The 21,645-nt window shown below is 49.7% G+C and overlaps 2 protein-coding genes across 2 annotated transcripts in view; both read right to left on the minus strand.

The window, feature by feature from the left end:
* YWHAG (tyrosine 3-monooxygenase/tryptophan 5-monooxygenase activation protein gamma) overlaps nucleotides 1-747 on the minus strand; it is a 22,103-nt gene extending 21,356 nt beyond the window's left edge. The window contains exon 1 of the mRNA XM_006918568.3: nucleotides 457-747. Coding sequence (XP_006918630.1) covers nucleotides 457-543 — 87 coding nt within the window. The 5' untranslated portion in view covers nucleotides 544-747. The remainder of the gene's footprint in view (nucleotides 1-456) is intronic.
* Nucleotides 748-19,382: 18,635 nt separating this feature from the next.
* Nucleotides 19,383-21,645, minus strand: part of SSC4D (scavenger receptor cysteine rich family member with 4 domains) — an 8,536-nt gene continuing 6,273 nt past the window's right edge. Inside the window, exons 8-10 of the mRNA XM_006918569.1 lie at nucleotides 21,395-21,645; nucleotides 20,342-20,419; nucleotides 19,383-19,699 (exon numbers count right to left, since the gene is read on the minus strand). The exon at nucleotides 21,395-21,645 is cut by the window's right edge and continues 58 nt beyond it. Coding sequence (XP_006918631.1) covers nucleotides 19,383-19,699; nucleotides 20,342-20,419; nucleotides 21,395-21,645 — 646 coding nt within the window. The remainder of the gene's footprint in view (nucleotides 19,700-20,341; nucleotides 20,420-21,394) is intronic.

A 21,645-nucleotide genomic window follows, 5' to 3' on the forward strand; every position in this document is an offset into this window, starting at 1 on the left:
GGGGGCCTGCATTAGGAAACCCGGAGACCTGATGAGTGAATGAGGAAGGCGCCGCCCAGACACCAGGGAAAGAAAGAGGAACCGCATCCATGCGGTCCCCCGCCCCCACGCCCAGGCTGGGAGGAGGGGAAGTGGGGCACAAAGGATGCGCATGGTCCCCAGCAACCCCGGAGACACCGAAGTCAGAGACCCAGCTCCCGAGACCAGCCCTGCAGGACCCCGCCCCAGCCCGGGGAGGGCCGAGGAGGCAGCGCCGCCGGCCCTGGGGGATACTCGGGGAGAGGCCGCGTCACAACCCAGGTTCCCATCACTATTGGGACCCTCCCCTACCCGCTAGGTGAACAAGGAGAGGCCAACCCGCAGTCGCGACAGGCGACTAGTCCCTGGGCCATCCACCCGAAGGCCTGCGTTTACAAAGGGGCTGGGGCGATGCGGGGGAGGGGAGGAGAAACTCACGTTCTTCATGGCCGCGGCCATGTCGTCGTAGCGCTCCGCCTGCTCGGCCAGCCGGGCTTTCTGCACCAGTTGCTCGCGGTCCACCATCTTCGCGGGCTGGGTTGGGCCGGGCGAGGAGACCAGGGCGGCCTGAGGGCTCAAAAGGCAGCTGTGGCGCGGCTGAAGCCCGTGTGCCGGAAGGACCGACCCACGAAGGGAGCAGTTGAGGCGACGTCGCGGAGGTTGCTTCTGGAGTTGCGACCGCGAGACCGGGCGCGAGGCGGCTGCGGCTGCTGTGCGTGCAGCGGGCGGACAACCCCCTGCGGCCCCGCCCACGCCGCGTGACGAAAGTAGCCCCGCCCGCCTGCGCACCCCGCCCAGGCTCCGCCCGGCCCTTACCCTTCTCGGGCTTCCCCTCCCCAACTCAGCTTGTCACTGCTTTTTGGGCGTCCCCTCCTTGCCTGCTGCCCTCTAACACTCACCGTTCATTTCACTCGAGTTCCGGCAGCCCAGCTTCTCCAGACGCTCCCCCACCCTCCCCCTCAGACTCCCGCCCTGTCAGGCCCCCGGCGCATGGGTCTCTGGGAGTTGTAGTTCACCCACAGGCGAGATGATATGTCGAAGAGATCAAGGACAAAGAGGCGGCCAACACTACATCTTCCAGTGGTCATAGCGCGCAGGAGGAGGGAAGAGGGCGGTATAATTCAGCGGCCGCTGGGGACCCCTGGCGGGGACGAAGGTTGCATCAATCCGAGCAACTGCTGATTCACGGCCCCGCCCCATATTCTCCGGGAAATTACCAGCGGAGTGGCCAGGGCCTAAACCCTGGAACCTATCTCCGAGATAAAGTAGCAGGCCAAGGGGGTTCAGAGATGGGGCACGTCCACTGTAGATCCAAACTGTTAGGGTAGTGCAGCCCTGGGATGGTTGAATTAAGAAGCTAAACATTGAAAGCTGAACTGTCACTCTACCCCACAGGTCCCCAACCCCATCCTGAGGTTCTTGGAACCTGATGAGGTGAAAATATGGAAGGACAAATACTGGCCAGGCATACTGGTTAATTTACAGAAAGGATGCAGCTGTCTGCCCGCTGACCCCTGGGGATCTCCTTTTTCCTCTCCAGGGTGAAATGTTAAAAGATTCAATTCTGTTAACAATAGTCTGCTTTATGCTTAACACTAGGTTGTATCTGAGGATTGACCGATCTTCTCCCCAACTAGGACATATACACTAAGGTCAAGCTGACAAATTCTTGCTCACATGCTTCCCTTTTTAACATTCCATGCAGCTCACAAGCCCGAGAATTTTAATCTATTTTTTTTTTTTTTTTTTTTAGCAATCAGCTATTGAACATCTACTATGCTCCAAGCACTGTTCTAAACAATGGGGTACTGCAGTGAACAACAACAAAAAACCTACTCAAGAAAATAGGCAAGAAATATAAATATGTACAGCATGTCAGAAAGTGATAAGGAGTAAAAAAATAAAGCAGGGATATGAAGTATTGTGTATGAGAACCTAGAATGAAGAAGCTTATGTGAGGAAATATTCCAGGCTCTATGCTAAATGCTGGTGGAACAGGGCATGGAACCCTGCCCTCAAGGAATTTAGAATGTATTAAGTGCTGTTAAGTTTTGTTTGTTTGTTTATTTATTCTTTCAGGCTGGATAGGAAGAGATTCTGAAAAGCTTCTCCAGGGAGGTTGGTAACATTTCCAACCCAGCCCTTTCATAAAGAACTGGTAGGATTTGAGAGCAGGCAGAAGGCACAGGCAGCAGGACTCAGGGGAAAGATCCTCCTTGACATATTTATTGATAGGCAAAGAATCTAATGTGTTTGTTGCCTGAAGTGATGGGCAGTGGGGGTGGGAATGAATGGAGTCAGGAGCCAGAACATAAGGAGCTCTGCATGGCAGGCAGGGGAGTGAAGTCTTTATTCTGAAATATACAGAAAGCCTGTGAGACATTTTAACAAGGGCAGAAAATGAGATTTGTGTTTTGTCTTCCTCATTTTCTCTTCAATGCTTAGCACAGCCTGGCATAGAGTAAAAATGTAGAACATAGGAAATAAAGAAATGAATGAATGAATGAATGCACTGTAGAGAGACTGCTCTGGTAGAAGGGGAAGAGATGGACTGAAGGAGGAGAGAATCTAAAAATAGGGGAGAATCTAGAAATCTCTTCTCCTTCTCCTCCAACATAGGATCCAGCCTCTCTTCTCTTACTACACCATCCAGGAAAATGCAATCCTGCTGGTGAATAAACTCTCCCACTTCCTTCTGCCTTTTACATGACTGTTCACAAGGCATTCTTCTTCCTTTCTCTCCCTCCCTGCAAGCCTGCCATTCTGGCCTGGGCAGCACAGGTCCATGGGAATGAGCCCTTACAGCCAACCTTGGTGGTCCAGATGTGAATGAAATGTGTCAATGCTAAATCTCAGGCACTTCCTGGCATATTTCAGTCTGCCTTTCTGACCTGTCTTCCTCAGTTCCTTCCCCTACCAGTCCAATGTACATTAAAAAAAAAAAAAAAAGAAAGAAAGAAAGAAAAGAAACAAACAAACCCAGGCCAAATCTATTTGGGAAAAGTAAAGCAGATGCAAAGAAAGAATGTTCCAAAGCCAACAGTCATGACATCTGCAGCCTCCACATCAAGGCTCCCCTCCAATGATGCAGGAGAGAGCTAGCCCTGCCCTCCTTTCCCTTTTGAATTTTTTTAAGACTGTAGGTTAACAGCTGCTGCTGCCCAGCAGCCCCTGGCTGTTTGGAGAACTGCTTCAGAGACATGGTGACATTACATAGAGCAAATGGCTTAATATTCTGGCTTCCTCCTCCATTGCCTGGTACCGCTGAAAGAAACCTGGAGCAGGTTTTTGGAGAACTAGCATTCTGGCTTCTGCCTGGCCCCCAGCATTATGTGCAAGGCCTGTCCCCTTTCTGGGTCTCAATTTCCCCACCTTTGAAGTGAGAAATGAAACTAAATGAGAAATAAGTGCTCCTTCTAGCTGTGACAAGTCATAGTTCTTGATTAAACACGTTTCTCTTTTGAAATAGAAGGTTATTGGCATTCTTTAGCTGTGTAAACAGGGGATCTGCATAGACCTGGGAGATGATCAAGTCTCAAGGATTGAGAGGCTCAGAATCATCCTTGTTTTTTAGACAAGAAAGCTGAGACACCAAGATGCTATGTAACCAGCCCAAAGTGACTGACAGAGCCTAGTAGATCTTCCAGACTCCCGGTATCAAGGACACCCTTTCCTGCCCAGAATCTGAGCATCTTACCTTGGCATCTGCTCAGGAAAGGAGGGGCTCTGCCCTCTGATGACCAGTCTGACTCAAGGGCCCTGAGCAGGCACCCTCTATCCCATCTCCAGTGCTGGAGGACATGACCTTTAGATATATCCTCTCTTGCTAGGTCTGTGGACAAGCAGGCCAGCCAGAAACATTAGTGTCCTATTGTTTTTGTGCAGTCATAAATCACCACAGCCCCATCCCCTGGCTCCTGGCTTCCTCCCACTGCTGGAAAGCTCCCTGATTGGTATAAAGGCAGCAGCAGCAGCCCCAACTTCCAAAACAGACAGGCAATGCTCCCCGCCCTGTCCTCTGGTAACATTTCCCTGTCACTATCCTGGCAGGCTAGTCTGCAGTAGGGGCAGCGCACACAACAGATTCAGTGGCAAAGGACAACAGAGAAATCTGTGAGCTGCTTCTCTTCCTAAGGATATTAGGGCAGTAGAGGAGGCCTGAGCTGGGAGGCAGAACCCACATGCTTAAGTCTTGACTTTGTTATTGATTTTGCTGGTGACCTTGTCAAGTTACTTTACCTCTTTGGGCCTCAGATTGTGCATCAATAAAATTAAAGAATTAGATGGATGCTTCTTAAGATCTTCCAGCCTATAATAGCCTTTTAACTGCCCTGCCTCAGTGTCATCCCTGCCTCCCCAGTAAAAGATCTGAAAGATCATTCCAAATGTACATCCAATCTTTTCCTTTCCTTGTCTTTGCTCTGCCATGAATTGCATATGGACCAAAGTCCCTGCTCTTTAGCCTGGAAATCAAGGCCTTTCCTGAGGGCCCCTACCTATCTCCCCTCATGCATCTCACACAGGGCACTCAACTGCCATTTCAGGAGCACACCGTGCCCTCTTCCAATTCTGGGCCTTTTCAAAAGCCGTTCCTTCTGCTGGAAACTTCTATTCTGATCCCCAGTCAACTCCTACCTCATCTTTCAGATTCAGACACTATGAGTTGAACAGACTGCTCCTCTTCGGTGCCTCCATGCTCCCAGCATGAGGTCTAAACCACCTTATTGCACATATATGTATATGATCTTTCTTGCTCTGGGATCTTACAAACTATTCTTCAAAGACAAAGATCCCTCTGAGTTACCTCTGGGCTCTTAGCCTGGCATAGAGGAGGTGCTCAGGGAAGTTTTGTTCAATGAAAGAAATTCTCTGCTTTGAGAAAGGATCAATCTGGTGATGGTCTTACCTCTTGAGGAAGACTTAAAAGGTTTTGCCCCAAACAAGTGGCCATGGCTAATGGCAGCAAAAATTCTGGAAGGCAGAACTGTAGATGATCCCAAGAGCAAATAGGGCCACAGTCAGAGAGGATGGTTTTGGAGAAGATCCAGACAACAGATTTTGAAGAAGAGCCTGTCAACATAGGGCTGATGACCCACAGAATTCCTCTTTTCTGAGTACCTAGGACTGACCACCACTCACCAACCAGCTTCCCTAAATCTAGGGCATGACTCAGATCCCTTAAACTGATTGGGCTGGAAAGAGGGAGAGATTAAAAAGTCTACAGCTTTACATTTTAAGTTTTGCATTCCCCTAAAAAGAGCCTACTTCAAAATTTCGCACACTAAGGGAATGTCTGACACCATAAAAAAAATGGGCCACAGTCTCAAAGAGAGAAAATCGCCCTATTCTCAAGAGACCAGCATTCTAGGGCGGAGGAGCCTGGGCTAGAATCTTCTCCCCAAACCCAGCAGTGTGAACTTGGGCCAAGTACTTCACCAATCTGGACCTCAGGTTCCCCACTGAATTTTAAAGACAAATCTCCACCCTGCCCTCTGAATCGGACTATGACATGAATGCATTCCTTGACTTGGTGGAGGGGTCTGAAGCAAGTGAGTTGATGCTTGGAACGCCAACAGAAGGTAAATGACTCATGGGAGTCCTATGGTGATGTGGTGGCAGCCTGCCAATCCCCTGGAGTGAAGCAGGTGCTTTTTGTTTTTACAGGTCTACAAACTGCAGAGAGCCCAGCAGTTTCAGCTCATTTCAAGGAAGCAATTTCTCCATCAGCTGGAACTGTCCAGTGATGGAATGAGCTGAGTCTAAAGGCCGTGGGATAGGAATTAGGGGTCAGGGACCAGCAGATAAGCTGGGCCAGAAGACTGGCCAATCAGAGGTGATGCTGAGCAATAGTTCTCAACCTGGCTTTGCATCACAGTCTCCTAATACCTGGAGGAAGCTTGTCTAAAATACAGAATCCTAAGTCTAACATAGAGGGTCAGAACCTCTAGCGATGGGGTCTGGGAACATGTATGCTTTCAAAGCTCTCTGGGGGATTCTTTCACCACCAATGGTCTGCCAGGGTAACCTGAAAAGGCCCTGGCAACTCTTAAAGAGGCCAGGTTGGGTTGCCTGAAGAGGAAGTGGAGTGTCCATGAGGCCTTTTGAAAGCTTACTGGAAGAAGTGGGGGAATCGTCATTTTCTTGAGTTGGCCATCCTCCCGAGTCAGCGTAGCACTATTGCTTTTAGAGTGCAAATCCCACTTGGTCATGTAATAGGAACACTGGTGCTGACACAGCAGGCAGACAGGAGCCCAGGCTGCATCATCGGACAGGAGATAGACACAGACACTCAGCACCAACTCCTTGCTCTGAGTCTAGGGACAGGCAGGGGCAAAAGGCAACCCCTTCATGCTAAGCCTTGAGCGAATGTAGATGACTCAGGAGCACAGGCTCTGCACTGTCTTCTAGGTTTTAAAGCCAGCCAGATTTCCTCCCTGTTTTCCTGGAGTTCAGGGTTGGAAATTGGAAGGGATGGCAGAAGGACTCCTGTTCATCCAGTAGAGGAATCCCTTTTGCAACACCCCATCTCCTGGGTGGCAGCCCTTGCTAGCACACGTCCAGCCACAAGCAATTACCACTTCCTGAGATCTTCCTTCCTCTGTGGGACAGCATTCACATTCCCAGAACCTTCTGCCCATTGTTCTTCATTTTACCTTTTGGTGTTACAAGAAAAAGGAAAACCCTTCTTCTCCTTTTATAGCCTTTTATATTTGAGGCCAGAACATGTAAAGCCCTCTTGTCTCCACATTAGACAGTTTCCCCAGGAGCAAAAAGTAGGTTTGAGCATGTGCTTTTCTCCATCTAGAATGCCTAGCATCATGGGAAGGAAGAGATGGCCAAAGAGATGGATGGCCAAGATATGCATTACTGAACTCTGAACACCCACTGCCGCCACCTCTTGGAAATCTGTGCCCAGAGGATTATACAAGGCCTAAGAGCACTTCATAACAAGTGGAGGTCTGGCTTCCAACCCCAGGATACTCCCAACTTAGGCTGGGCCAGGTACTTATATCAAGGCTGCCTGGGAGTCTATAATTAATGATTTGTCCTCCTCCCCCTAAGTCCTAACCTCAGTTTCTAACACTCTGAGAGCAAGGAAAGCTCAACTAGTGAGAAAAAACAGGATAGCAAATGTGTTTGCCCCATGCCCCCATAAATAGTAGAGAAGCCACATTTCAGATGAGGAATTTAAGGCTTTGAGAGGCTAAAAAACCTGTCCACATCACACAGCTACAAAGCAGAAGGGCTGGGTCATAAAGGAGGCTCATGTATCTCCTGTTCCTCATCCCACCATCCAGAAGCACCACCTCAGTGAAGAGAATTTCTTCTTTTTTGTTGGCCCCTTTTCAGAGCCAGTGAAGGCAGGCCTGACTCCCTACCCACAGCTGGGTTTATTTCTAACCTCTCCTGTGGGAGGATGCAGATAAAGCTAGGTGGTGGGGAGGGGACAGAGGGAGGAGGTGAGTGACCGGCTCACTCATAGGAGTGGGAAGGATTATGGTCTCTAGAGAGAAGAGTCAAAGCCAAGGCCCTTCTGGAGTTGGAGGGACAGCAGTTTCCAGGTGTATTGCCCAAGGCCGTGATTGTCTATGCTGGATTCAGAGGCCTGGGACAGCAAACAGAACACTAGAGATCTGGTCCACCAATGACTTGCTGAATAACCTTAAACAAATTACTTCTCTTTTCTGGATCTCTGTCCCTTCTTTGCAAAATGATCCATCAGCTCAAAACAAACTACTTGGGGGTAATACTAAAACCTTTACATGTTCTTGCCTTTACTAAAATAATCTGAATTCCAGTTATTCTGTGCAGATCAGGATATCTCATAATGTTATCATAGGGGTTTCCTGGCTATCTATGACAGCATGGGAATTTTCTGGAATCTAGGGGTAGGGGAGGGGAAGATAAATTAACAGGTTCTGAGAGGCACCAAGGTTAGGAATCTCAGAATGGACCAGATGCCACCCTTAAGATTCTTCAACCAGGAGTGATTTTAAACAAGGGAAAGATGGGCTCAGACTTGCATTTTAGAGCCGTTGTTCTGGCAGTTGGAGTAGCTGGTGGATTGAATGGGAAACCAAAGGAAGAGAGAGAATTTGGGAGATCCTGCAATAGCCCCTGTGAGAGGTGATGAGGGTTGGGTTAGATTAGCAGTGGTGGCTGTGGAAGGAGGGAGATGACCAGCATAACTCTTAGGAAAGTGGGTGGTCAGGGGCAGTTACTTCTACTAGATAGAGCAGGTTTAAGGGAAAGATGATGGGTTCCATTTGGGAAGTAATGAGCGAGAAAGGACACATCCGAGTGCAATGCCCAGATTGGGTCTGGACATAGAAATGTGAATTCTCAGAAGGAGTAGATCTGTGGGCCTGAGAAGAGTATAAATAAGCAAAGGGTGAAGTGTGGGAGTAGCCAGTGAAGATGGGCTCAGGAAGAGACCTGGAGAAAATATCAGGAAAACCAGGAGTCCATGTGACTCAGGGATCACAGAAGGGTGTGGCCATCCAGTCCTCGTGGTGTTCCATGGTACCTAATGTCTCCAGGGGACTCATGTAAGAACAAAAAAGAAGGCCATTTCACGAGTTAGGGCATCTCTATCAAGCTTGGCCAGTGCAATTTTGGTGGAGCCCAACTATTGTGGATAGAGATGGCAGAGGGTAGAGAGGCAATGAATTAGGATTTGGAGACAACTGTTTTCATTGGTAATTTAATGGTCAGGTGAAGGAGGGAGAAGCTGACATTGCTGGTGGCCCAAAGCAGAGGAGAGTTTCACTCGTCTGGAAGAGGCTGTGGGTTCTTTAAATGCTCAATGGAAAGAGTCTGGAGAAAGAGAGTCTGGGAAGATGGGGGAAGGTGGAAGGGACAGGTGAATAATTGAGGAGGGGGAGGTCAAGAGTCCTGGAAGAGGAGTCTTAGGAGTCTGCTGGGACACAAGGCAGGTGGGATGGACTTCTGAGTGGAAAGAAGGGAGGTTCCTGGGAACCTCTTCCTCTGAGAAGGAGAAGATGAAGTCATCTGCTGAGTCATGGGAGGAGGAGGGGAGGAGGCTGGGAACAGACTGAAGGTTTGAGGGAGCCTCTGCGGAGGGTGGGGAGTGAGCTCAGAGGGCCATTTGAGGACCAGCTAAGCCTGGAAGACATATGAACAGGACCCCTATCTGCCCAACCCTGCGGTTTTCTACATCAGCCCTCTGCAGTGTGGGCTGGGAGCTGAGAAGGTCAAGGTCAGACCACTCAGAGCAGGCAGTGGTCAGCTCTGGCCAAGGGACTGGAGTACAGGGACCCCAATATATCAAAGGAGTGAATGCTAGGATTGGCCACAGACCAGGTGAGGTGATAAAAATAGAGCCCTTAAGACATGGAAGAACAAGTAGAGGGGAGCAGGGAAATGGGAGTGCCAGAGGATCAGGAGAATGAGGTGTTGTCATTATGGAAGGCCCCTCAAGACCCACAGAAAATGCTGAGGAATAGATAAGGCCTAGCGCTGAGGCCCAGGTTTGAGGAGCTTCCCTGAAGAGGCTCTGGTGGGAGATGCTCTGTCTTGTAGATGCTGGAATCCCCCAGGGTGAGGGAGAGCCTAGAGAAGAAGGCAAACTGCAACCAGGAGCCAAAGGCCTTGGGAATACCACCCAGGAACAGGCTGTACAGGCAGAACGATGGTTCAGAGAGCTGCAACATCTGAGTCTCAAGGAAGGGAGTTTGTCCAAGGCGTTTGGAAGGAGCAGTACATTCAGCCGGCAGGGCAGCTAGTGGCTGGGACCCTCAAACCTTTCAGTTCTGCCTGGCACAGAGGCCCTGCCACCCTCACAACTTGCTCCCCTAACTCTGATCTCTGGGCCAGCACTTCCACTTCTGTGAGATGGGGACAATATGAGCTTCAGAACAAGGGAAGAGGAAGCCAAGGGCTTGAACAAATTGGAGTATGACTACCGTATTCCCCTACTTTGGGTTATGCAGGTGACTGAGGAGAGGCACCAGGCAGAGTGGAGGCAACCATGATTCCTGAGGGGTTCAATGTCCTAGAGTTACTCCTAAAGCAGGGAAAAGGCCAGGGAGGAGGCCCTGAGGCAGACCAAAACAAAAAACAAAAAACAAAACACAAAGATGAGAAAAGGGTAATGAATGACACAAACAGTGGCAAAGACACAGACGAGAGAGAGAGAGAGAGAGAGAGAGAGAGAGAGAGAGAGAGAGAGAGGGAGAGAGAGAGAGAGAGAGACAGAGAGACAGAGAGAGAGAGAGAGAAACGGAAACAGACAGATAGACAGACAAGGCTCTGACAGAGGGACAGACAGGAAGACAGACTGCCTGAGATAGACAGGGAGAGAAGGTGCTAAGCAGGCTGGCCAGGCGCCCATGGCTCATTCTGGAAGCTGCTGGGCTGGATCCAATCAGTGCAAGATGAATGGCTACTCTGGGAAGGCAGAGGCCACCAGGCATTGCAGCTGGGCCATCTCTTTTATCTGCACAACCTGCTGCAGAATCCCAGCCAAGTGACTCTGTTTGCTCACAAGCAGACTGAGGAGTGCCCCTTGAGGGCTTCCTCAAGGGCAGTAGGAGGTCAGCAAAAGGGGCTGCTTTGGAGGCATGAACCCCTGCTCTGCCTTTCACTAGCTGTGAGGTTTGGCAGCCATTTAGCTCCCTGCTGTCTTCCTATCTGTAAAGTGAGAACAACCACCCAACCCTCAGTGATTCTGATGTTTACACTTGTCCCACAGAGACAGGGATCTGGATAGCTTGGGCATTAAGAGTGTCCTGGAGGTAATAGATGCCTTCCATTTCCAGCACCCTTTGGGGATAGTTTCAAAAATCCGGCCATGTAGTTTGGGCTGAGGGTAGTAATTGAGCCATGAGAGTACGTTGTGACCCCAGCTCCCAGGACTGTACAATTGATAAAGATCCCACCAATTCGGGGATCCTTTCCACCTCTCCTCACCCCCAAACCCCAGCACTGAACCCTTATGCTGGATGTCAATCCCTATCTCTTGTATAAGACCCCAGCATATTATACCCTTATAGATTATCTCTTCTTTGGGGAAGAACTCAGATCCCATTCATCTTTGCATCCTATCCAGCTCAGCCCAGTATCAGGGCATCAGAATTCAATGGATATATATGTTTGTCTTTCGACCTCTATGAAGTTTAACAGCTACATAACAGTTTGTGTCCTTAAGCCTCAGTCTTTTCAGTTGTAAAGTGGGGATAACAATTTTCACTTCCCACTGTGGCCAGATGGAGCAAATGAGATATTGCATGTGAAGTCTGCTGGCAAGCTGGAGGCTCTACAGCTCTGCACAGCCGTGATCTGTTGCTAATAATATAGCAATCTCAAGGCCAGAGGTGGATGCAGAGACAGGGAACAAGCACTCCTCTGTCTGCAGCTTCTCCTCCTGACAGCAGTGGAGGGGCTGAGTCTGAAACAGCCCAAATGTGGGCAGCCAGACTGCAGTGGAAAGAGTAGCCACCAAGAACCCTCATATCTAGGTTCCAAGTCTGCCTCTAGCTCAGGGTGGCTTTGGGCAGGTCAGTCCCTTCTCTGAGCATCAGTTTCTCCATCTGCTACATATAAATAATAATTTCTGGTTGGTTGGAGCTCAGATGACGTAAGGCCCTGGTAAGAGTTGGGAGAATGCATAGGAACCCCCACGTCGATGTCCAAATATTGTGCGGTGTAGGGTCACATTGAAGTCTGCACCTACCCCTCTGCATACATCACCCCATCCGTTTCACCCCCTGACTGGGTCAGGCAGCAGCCCCTCTCCGAGAGACCAGGCATAATTTCTGGCCCAGGGTGGTGATCAAATATTTATTGAATAAGAGAACAAATTAACAAATAAATAAATGGGGCCTCAGGGAGGGAGTGCCACAGTTAAGTCTCTTGAAGCATTAGAGCCCCCTTTAGACAGGTCAACAACGCATCCTCTGCTGTCTCTGCCATTTCCACCAGAGTTCAAACCATTCATAATCTTTAATGAGCTTACAAGGCTTTTCTCCCATCTCAGTGGACAATCTTCCTTGAACCTCTCTGTTCCAGTCATTTGTTTGTTCCATTCCTCCAATAAGGACAGATTCCCTTTCCTCTCATTATTTTCTTCCAAAAGCTTTCCATAGACCCTTCCCTCAGACTAAGTTAGGGCACCCTCCAACCTACCCCTGACTTTGCCCTCTGTCCTTTCCCATTATGACTCTCTTCAGGCTTCGATGTAACCATTGGTCTGTCTCTTGCTAGACTGTAAACTCTAGAGGAGCAGGGACCTGGTTTGCCCTGTGATCCACCTTTTCACTCCTGCCTGCCACAAGAAGGGGCTCAAATACTTGCTGAGTAGCTGAGTGAGCTGGAAAGGAAGAAAGACTGAAAATAATGTTTGAGAGTAATTTAAACTCAAGCCAACCAAGATCCATCAGGAGCAGAGGTGGGATGGTGTGTGTGTGTAGAGGACAGGGCCTCAGGCCTTGACTGAGTTTGAGAAGCAAACCACCAAGATCCAGAGACCACCCTCCCCACCTTGCCCATATCTCAAAGGTCCTCAGGGCCAACTCTGGAGACCACAAGGGCCACATCCTCAGTGTGACCCCGCATCCTCATGCCTTTGCTGGGGTACCTCTACTCAACTGGTTAAACTCTCATTTTAGTACGCATGTCTGTGAATGTCTCAGCCCGCCCCTTTCTAATTCCAGATTTATTGAAAACAATTACAATTTTAACAGCCCTCTCTAGGTTAATCCTCCCCTTTGAAAACAAGAGTTACATCCCAGCCCGGCCGACTCGACTCGTTAGGCCAAACGCTCTTTGTCAGCTGCGAATGGCCACTCAAACTAGAAAGAGTCATCTTCACCCTGGCTCTTGGGGATCCTTCCCGATCTTTCCTTCCGGTCCCCGCGTAGGCCGCATAGGGGGCCTGTGCCCAGGTTTCCACCTGTGGCCGAGCCCTGGGTGCTCCCAAAAGCTCCCCGGGGTACGCCCAGGAGGGGTTGGTTCGAGGGAACGGCGAGGACTGCCCCTTTGCCTTTGGCCCCGCCCCACCCGCTCTCCTCAGCTTGCTGTGATTGGCTGTGCCCCAGATTCTCCAATCAGGAGGCTGACGCAGAACCAGGGGTGGGGCTTTGGTTTCCACGCTAGGTGGACTCCTACCCGCCCTCCTCCTCCCTTCCTGCCCCGCGCCACGGTTGTGACTCAGCCGGAAGGCACAGTCCAGGCGGCCTGAAGGGACGAGCTGCGCCATCCCTTCCTGGCCGACGCCACTGAGCTGCTGGGGCTGGAGGGAGGATTTGTGGACTCATGTAGTAGTCCCTAGACCTGGTCCTTTCTGTGTGACCCAGAAAAACTGACGCTTCTCCTCCGTTGGTTTCTCTTCTGTATGGTGGAGATAAGGACAAACACCTCCCTACGTTCAACAGGCAAGATAGTACTAGTTAGTAGAAAGAGCACGGGGCTTTTTGGATTTTGTCCATTCAGGGTGTGAATCCCGCCTCCTAGTTAGCTGTGATCCTGGCCATCCTTCAATCCTCATGTGTAAAATTAGAGGATGATTTTACCTCCAGCTCAGGTTTTGACAGTGAAATGAGACAGTGTACACAAATGGGAAGGAGAAACAAAACGACTTAAGTTTCACAGGTGGCTGCAGAATTCTGATTAGGAGGGCTAACTTTGGCTAGCAAAATAAAGAGGACAATTTTGGAAAGCTAGTCCTGGAGGCTGGGCAGTAGACAAGAGAGCTAGACAGTTCTGCATGAGAAAGGAGCAAGAACCCAATGGAAAAATAGGCAAAGGACTTGAATAGACATTTCTCCAAAGAAAATATACAGATATTCAATTAGCAAAAGAAAAAATACTCAACATAATTAGTCATTAGGGAAATGCAAACCAAAACCAGGAGATGATAACTTCACACCTACTAAGATAGCCAAAATTTTTTTAAAGGAGGAGTTGAGGTGGGGGAATAACAAGAGTTAGCAGGGATGTGGAGAAATGGAACCCTTGTGCTTTACAGGTGGGAATGTTAAAAGTATAAACAATGGTGGTAAATGTTTGTGGTAAACATAGAATTACCGTATGACCCAGTACTTCCACTCCTAGGTACATACCCAAGAAGTACTGAAAACAGATTCTCAAACATACATGTACCCAGATGTTCATAGCACTATTATTCATAATAGCCAAAACATGGAAACAGCCTGTGTCCATCAACAGATGAGTGAATAAACACAATTTGGTAAGTTTATACAAAAGAATATTATTTCACCATTAAACGTAATGAAGTATTGATACATGCTACAATCCAGATGAACCTTGAAAAGAAGCCAGATGCAAAAGGCCACATATTGGCACCATTCCATGTCTACAAAATGTCTAGAATAGGCAAAACCATAGAGATAGAAAGATTAGTGATTGCCAGGGCCAGGGGAGAGTGGGAACGGGATGTGACTGCTAGTGGTTATGTTTTTTAAGGGGGGGTGATGACATGTACTGGAATTAAGATAGTGGTGGTGCAAATATACTAAAAACTACTGAATCGTATACTTTAAAAGGATGAACCTTATATGCATTATATTTCAATAAAGCTATTATTTAAAAAAAAAAGGCAGTGAACAAAAATGTGGGAGCCAGATAGCTTGCAAACAAAGGAGGAGAAGAAAGGAGGTGGTAGGAGAGAGGGAGGGTCCCACCACTGGGATAGACCATTAGCACTAGAGAAAATCAGTGAAAATTATCTGTGTGTTTGTGTTTTGTGTGAGTGTGTGTGTGTGTGTGTGTGTGTGTGAGAGAGAGAGAGAGAGAGAGAGAGAGAGAGAGAGAGAGAGAGAATACACAAAGACTTTTCAAAAACAGGTATCTAATTTTAAAATTTCAGTTGTTTGGCCCTTGCTCCAAATCATCAGATAGGTGTGCTACATGCACAGCATGAAATTGGTAGGACTTTTAGAGTGAAAGATCAATCAATGACCAGGAAAAAAGAGAGTCACAGAGGAGGCAAAAGTAAGTGGGAGATTCAGAAACCAGCTAAACTCAGGGGTTCTTAGCAGAATCTAAGCTCCTTAAGAATCCTGAGGTTTTTGGTAAGGATGCTGGGTATCCTACTTTAATGGGGGATACCTGGCTGGATCCCTTTAATTAAATCTTAAGAGGCAAATTGCTCTCAGCAAGTTGAATGAGATGGAAGATATTCAAGATAGTGACATCATGGGTGCCTATATAATTTATTTTCCAATGGATTCTCATCGCCCTTAGATAAAACTCCTCCCCGTGGCTAGAAAGCCCTGAGTAGTCTGGCCCTTCCCAGCTCTTCTGACTCATCTCAGCATACTCCTCTGCTCCAATTGCAATGCCCTTTTCACTGGCCCTTCAGCAGGCCAGACTAAATCCCCACTGAAGGATCTGGAATAGCCAAAAGTTCATGGCCAGCTCCCTCTTACTACTCAGGCCCAGCTCAAGCCTCACTTCCTCAGAGGCCTTCACTGACTGTCCAATTCCTACCACAACAGCCTGCTTTATGTTCTTTATAGCACTAATCACTAGGTCAAATTCTCTCGGCGATTGATTTGTTCAATGGCTTACCATCGACTTCTTAAAGGTAATATCTGAGCCTTGCAAACTGGAACCTGATCTATATCTCTTCTTGCTCTGCAGCCCCAGAGCCCAGCACTGTGCTCGTTCTAGCATACAGGTACCCCAGAAATATTTGCTCATGCCCTCCATATACTTGGCAAATATTATTTGGGTACCTACTGTGTGTGAGATTCTGTGTATACAGTTGGGCACAACAGACCCAGATCTCACCCTCCAAGACCTCCTAGACTAGTGAAGGATAGAGCCAAGTTAGCGGTCTGCTGAGATGCAGGGTTGAGTGCTGCCACTGAGGAGGTACAGGATGCAGTGCAGGCTCCTAGTCCAGACCAGGAGGGGATAGTGTCAGTGAAGACCTTCTGGAGAATATGAAAGCTGAGACGTGAGGCTAAATAAGAGTTGACTGAGGGGAAGGAGGGGAGTGGGTGACGCATATTCCAGGCAGAGAGAACAGCATGTGCAGAGGCTTGGTGGGAAGAGAGCCCAGACATTAGAGGAATTGAAAGTAGTTCAGCCTGGCTAGATTCTGGCAGCAAGTGGCAAAGAATGATGCCGAAAACATAGGCAGAGCCAGATTGTGCAGGACATTGTAAACTGAACTAAGGAGTTGAGGAAGAGCACTGGGGAGCCATGGAAGGGGTTTGAGCAGGGGAGTGACACCATCAGATTCATGAACATTAGACAGCTCTCTGTTCTTGTGGTATAGAGAATGGGTTGAGAGGAAGACAGTCAAGAAGCTGTATTAAGAAATATGGAAATGGAGAGGAGTGGACAAATTCCAGCAGCGTTTGGGAAATGAAACCAACAGGATTTAGTGATTAATTAGGGTTTGTTTGTTTGTTTTGGGGGGGGAAATAGGGATTGTTGGGGATAAGACCTAGGTTTCTTGCTTAAGCCGGTGGTTGGTAGTGCTACTTACTAAACAGGGAAATCCAAGTGTAGGCATAGGTGACAAAATTCTGAGTGGGACAGGTTGAGTTTCAGGAGAATACAGGGCACTCAAGTCAGCACTGGATTATTCTGAGTTTCTCAAGGACAAAAGCCCTGTCGTACCTATCTGTGTGCTCCCAATGCCACTGGGCTCTCGCACATAGAACACCAAATGTGCTGAATAAAACAGTGAACAGAACAAACTGTAATAAGGCTGGAAAACAGGTTTTAAGTAACCTGAGGAGAGTCTCAGTCAAGATGGGCTAGGTTAGGCTGCTCCGACAAACAATTCCCAAGCTCAGAAGTTTACAACAACAAAGATTTTTCACTAAGCAGCATAAGGACCCCCAAAGATGTCCACATCCATCTTGAGTCAATGAAGGCTTTGCTCCATGTAGCTCTCACTCAGGCACACATGTTGACACAAGTGGAGACTCCATCACTTGGAACGTCATTAGTCACCTTGAAGGAAGGAAACTTGGCAAATTGTGCTCAGGTCCTTGAAGACTTCTGCCTGGATGGATACTTCCATTCACAGTTCCTTGGCCAAAGCATGTCACAGGGCCATGCCTCACTTCAGGAGAGCAGAAAGTGCAAAGCTACCATGTGCCAGGAAGGGGAAGAACTGGACATGGTGGTAACCAGTATTAATGGGCATTAAGCATCTTGGGTTCTAGTCCTGGGTCCACTGTGCAAACTTAGATAAGTCATTTCTCCCCTCTGAGCCTCAGTTTTCCCTGTCCGTAAAAAGGGACAAAAATATTCCCCTCACAGGGCTGCTGTGAGGGTCAAAAGAGAGAGTGTCAATGAAAGCACTTTGTTTAGATGAGAAAGGGGATGCCAGGGGTAGGAAGCTGTGATATCTCTCCGGACAATGGAGAGGCACACTAAAATGTGGACTTAGTTGGAGTGGCTATGACCATGGGCTAAGCTGCATTCAGATATGGGGACTGCAGGGCGGCTAGACCATCCCTGTCTGACCCCCTGAGTTCTTAAGCATATTCATTCCTTACATTTCTCCAGCCATCACCTCTCCAGTGACACGGTGGTGTCAGAGAGCTCCCTAACAAATGGAGACAAAGTCATTACTGCCAAGAGCCCATGGAGTTTGGAGCTAAAGTGTCTGTCTCGCTCCTTGGCTGGGAGCCAGGACCCAGGTTTAAAGTCTATGGGAAGCAGCATAAGGACCCCCAAAGATGTCCACATCTTATCCCTGAATATGTTACTTTACATGGCTAAAGGGATTATGCAGATGTGATTAAATTAAGAACCTTGAGATGGGGAGATTATCCTGGATAATCCTGGGCCTAACATAATCACAAGAAGCTTTAGAAGATGGAAGAGGGAGGCAGAAGAGTTTGAAGAGGAGATTGAGATAGTGGCAGCAGCAGTCAGAGTGATGTAATTGCTAGCTGGAAGGAGGTCATGAGCAGGCATGGAATGCAGGCAGCCTCTAGAAGCTGGAAAAGGTTAAGAAAACAGTTTCTCCCCTAGAGCCTCCAGAAAGAGCATCAGCCTGCAAACACCTTGAACTTAGCCCAAGGAGACCCATTTCAGATTAGTGACCTCAAGAACTGTAAGATAATGAATCTGTGTTGTTTTTAGCCACTAAGTTTCTGGTTGTTTGGTACAGGGGCTATAAGAAACTAATACAGAGCATGCAGACTGGACCTGGAGGGCAGAGGCTTGACACCACAGTTGCCACTGGCAAGAAACCCACCCTGGGGCTGAGAGAAACTCTGGTAGGATCCCCCACTTCTCTCTGCCCCTGGAGCTACAGGCTGCCCCAAAAGCAGCCCCTGGGGAAATCCTAATGCTGCTTTGCTTTCCCTCATCTGTCCCTCTGCCTCCTCTTGAGTTTTTCTCTTCTAGTGACTCCATCACTCTGCTTTGTGACCTTGAGCAGACCTCCCTCCTTTGCAGGACCTAGATTTCTCTATATGTAAAAGGAAAGCAAGGATGGGCAAGGAGACCCTCTAGGGGCCTTCCAGGCCTGACACTGTGAGTCAGCATTTCCAGGATGTAATGGGCTTACAGAGAGTTCTCTGATGATGCTCTTGAACCGCCCTCCATCCCCAAGCCTCTAGAGAGTCCTAATCAGAGTCTTCCCGGATGCCACAAACAATGCACTTGTGCTCAAACACTGACCTCAGTTAAAAGACAGGAGGGACAATGCTTTATTAACTTGGCACCTATGAATGAGTGGCTACAGACCCTCAGGGTTCTTTGCTATTGCAAAGTAGAGGCTCTGTGATGGGGGCAGCATAAATCAGAGATGCTGATTCCAGCTGCAGGGAGGGGCTACTGTCCCTGCTATGGCCTCTCCAGTCCCCTTGTGTAGCCAAGCACCATCTGAGTCTGGGCCCTCACCGAGCAGGCCAGGGCAATGACCCAGGTTTTTCTACAGTCCCAGGTAGTCTAAGGAAAGAGCTGTAGGCCTCTTCTGGCTTTCCTCTTTTTGGGGATCCCAAAATGCGTGGGGGTAGGGAGACACCCCATTTTCAGAGATTCCCTGAACCTTCTGGACTGGGTTCCAGGAAGCCAGGATCAGGGGTGCTGTAACAGGAGGTTCATCCAGGAGGAGAGTTAAGAGTCATTCCCTTCCCCCAATTTTCTGTTTTGGCTGAGCAGAAAGTGGGAGCTTTCATTGAATTGGGCCCACAAAGCTGATGACAGGTGAGGTCACACAGTAAGTTGATGGACTGGAGCCAGGCTACCCCATACAGAACCATACCATCGGGGCAGGCTCTTTCCCAGGTGAGGGAATGGAAGGACCGAGTGAACTGCGTTTGTCAAAGGAGGAAGGCTTCCTGGAGGAAGAGGGGCAGACCACAACAGGCTCCCAGAAGAGGTTGTCTGCAGAGCAGGCTGGGTCACAATGGCTGGCACAGCACACTGGCATCCTCGCTGTGGTCACAGTTGTGGGCATCCCAGCGGATGTGAGAGCAGAGCAGAAGGGTGCTCTCGTCTCCGCGGCACTTGACATTGTCCAGGAGAATAGGGCCTCGGCCTGGGCCAAAGTGGGCCTCTCCAGGGGCTGCCAGAGCCTGGCCACAGCCCAGCTGGTGGCACAGGACACTGGCTGCCCGCAGGTCCCAAGCATCATCGCATACAGTGCCCCACCGCTGCCCTAGAAAGAGTTCTACACGCCCCTCGCATCGGTGGGCTCCATTGGCGAGACGTAGATGTCCTGTAGGGGGACAAGACCCAGGGCTGGAAGGCACTGACTCATGTCAGGCCACTTCCAAGTGAGACCAGGGAAGGGGAAGAGAGTGGAGGCAAAGGGTGGTAGTCTCTGAGACACAGCACTGCCCTGGGAACCACTGGACAAGGGCAGACAAATGAGATTAAAATAGGATGGACCTCAGTCTCCAAGTAGAACATGTATAAGCCTTTGTGGGGTGCTCTGGGCATGTTGTGTGCTCCATTTCTGCTCTCTCCGTTGTCTTCTGCTTATAATCCCAGTACCTCAGCCTCACAGCTGCTCTCTGGAGACTGTGATGATACCCTCTGAAGTCATATTGCCTATCTTCACCCCCTGGAATCCCCAGGCTAAACAGTGAATTCTTGCATTTCTTCCCTCAGGACAGGAGCCCCATCCCCTAATTTTGGTTCCATTTCTAGAAATCTCTAGATTCTTCTAGCTTAAAACCCAAGTCCCTCTTTCTGGACACCACACTCCTCTTACTGAGACTAGAGACTAGCACAAAGGACAAAGGTTCTAAGACCTGGTTCAAATCTGCTGAGAATGTAATCCCAGGCTGTGTCCTCTCCCCCGCTCCCCTCGCCCCCAATCTGGACCTTCTCCCTCTTGGGGGCTATGGTCACCTACCATCCCTAGGCCGAGGAGTGGGCACCCGGGTGGTCTCTGAACCATCCTGCTGGACTTGCAATCCTAGCTCTTCTGGGCCTGGCTCAGCAAGGACAAAGAAAAAGAGATGGCTGTCACATTGGGGAACATGTTCCTTGAGGACAGGTACCCTCCTACCCTCACAAGGGAAGCCTGACCTATGGACAGAAAGGACTTCACAGGACCCTGAAGAACTGCTCTCCGCCCCACAGATCAGAAATGGTGGTTATGCTTGCTTTCACCCTGGAGCCCAAAGCAAAATCCTTTGTAGTCTATCCGTTTGTGGCCAAGGCTACTAGGCCCGAGGAACCAAACAAGGGTGAAGATGTCCTCACCCCAATCAGTGAACAGAAACATTTAAATATGTGTTGGACTCTGCAACCAGCCCTTTCCACTGATTCCTTCCAAGGATCAAACGCTTGCTCCCTGAAAGCTAATCAATTCTCTTTGCTTACTAGACTTTTGCAGATCCTTGACTCAGCGGAAGAAAAGCGCCCCAATCCCACCTTTACAGACTTTCGGAATTTATCTCTGGCCCCTGGTCTCTCACCTCCGGCCCCGCCCCTCACCGCTGCAGACCCAGCGCCCTCCCCAGGTTCTGCCCCACTCTCACTGCAGAGAGCGATCCCTTCCTGCACTGCTCATGCCGCCCAGCAGCACCGGGCGTCGATAGGCGGGCTCCGCCTCTCTGCGGAGCGCGCGTCCTCTCCGGCGCTGCTCACGCTGCAGTGCTGCAAACAGCCCTCGCGCGCGGCCCCGCCCATTCCTCATCAGATCCCGCCCGCAGTGCGTGCCTTTGTGCGGCACAGCTCATTTCTCAGATCCTGCCTTGCCCCGCCCACATCGCTGTATGCACCTACTGCAGACCTTGCTGCAGTGCGTGAATACGCTCAGCCCCGCCCATTCCTCAGATCCTGTCTTACCCCGCCCGCACCTCAGTAGGAGCTTGCGCGCGGTTCCGCCTATTGCTCGGTTAATGTACTTCCTGGCCCGCGCAGCAGTGTAATTCTATTCGCCGTCCCGACGCAGCCTCACCTGAGCAGAGCGCACCTGCATCTTCGTGGTGACCGCAGTTGTGCTGGCCCCAGCCCAGGTGGAAGCAGTCACTCAGGCGGGTCTCCGTGCCGGCGCAGCCCACGTTGTCCAGCAACACCGGGCCGCGGCCGTAGCCGAAGTGGCCGAGGCCCGTAGCGCCCAGCGCAGGACCGCAGCCCGCCTCGCGGCAGGCCACGCGCGCATCAGCAAAATCCCAGTCATCGTCGCACACGGTGCCCCAGCCCCCGGCG

Source organism: Pteropus alecto, unplaced genomic scaffold (assembly GCF_000325575.1).
Source record: "Pteropus alecto unplaced genomic scaffold, ASM32557v1 scaffold68, whole genome shotgun sequence".
NCBI lineage: Eukaryota > Metazoa > Chordata > Mammalia > Chiroptera > Pteropodidae > Pteropus > Pteropus alecto.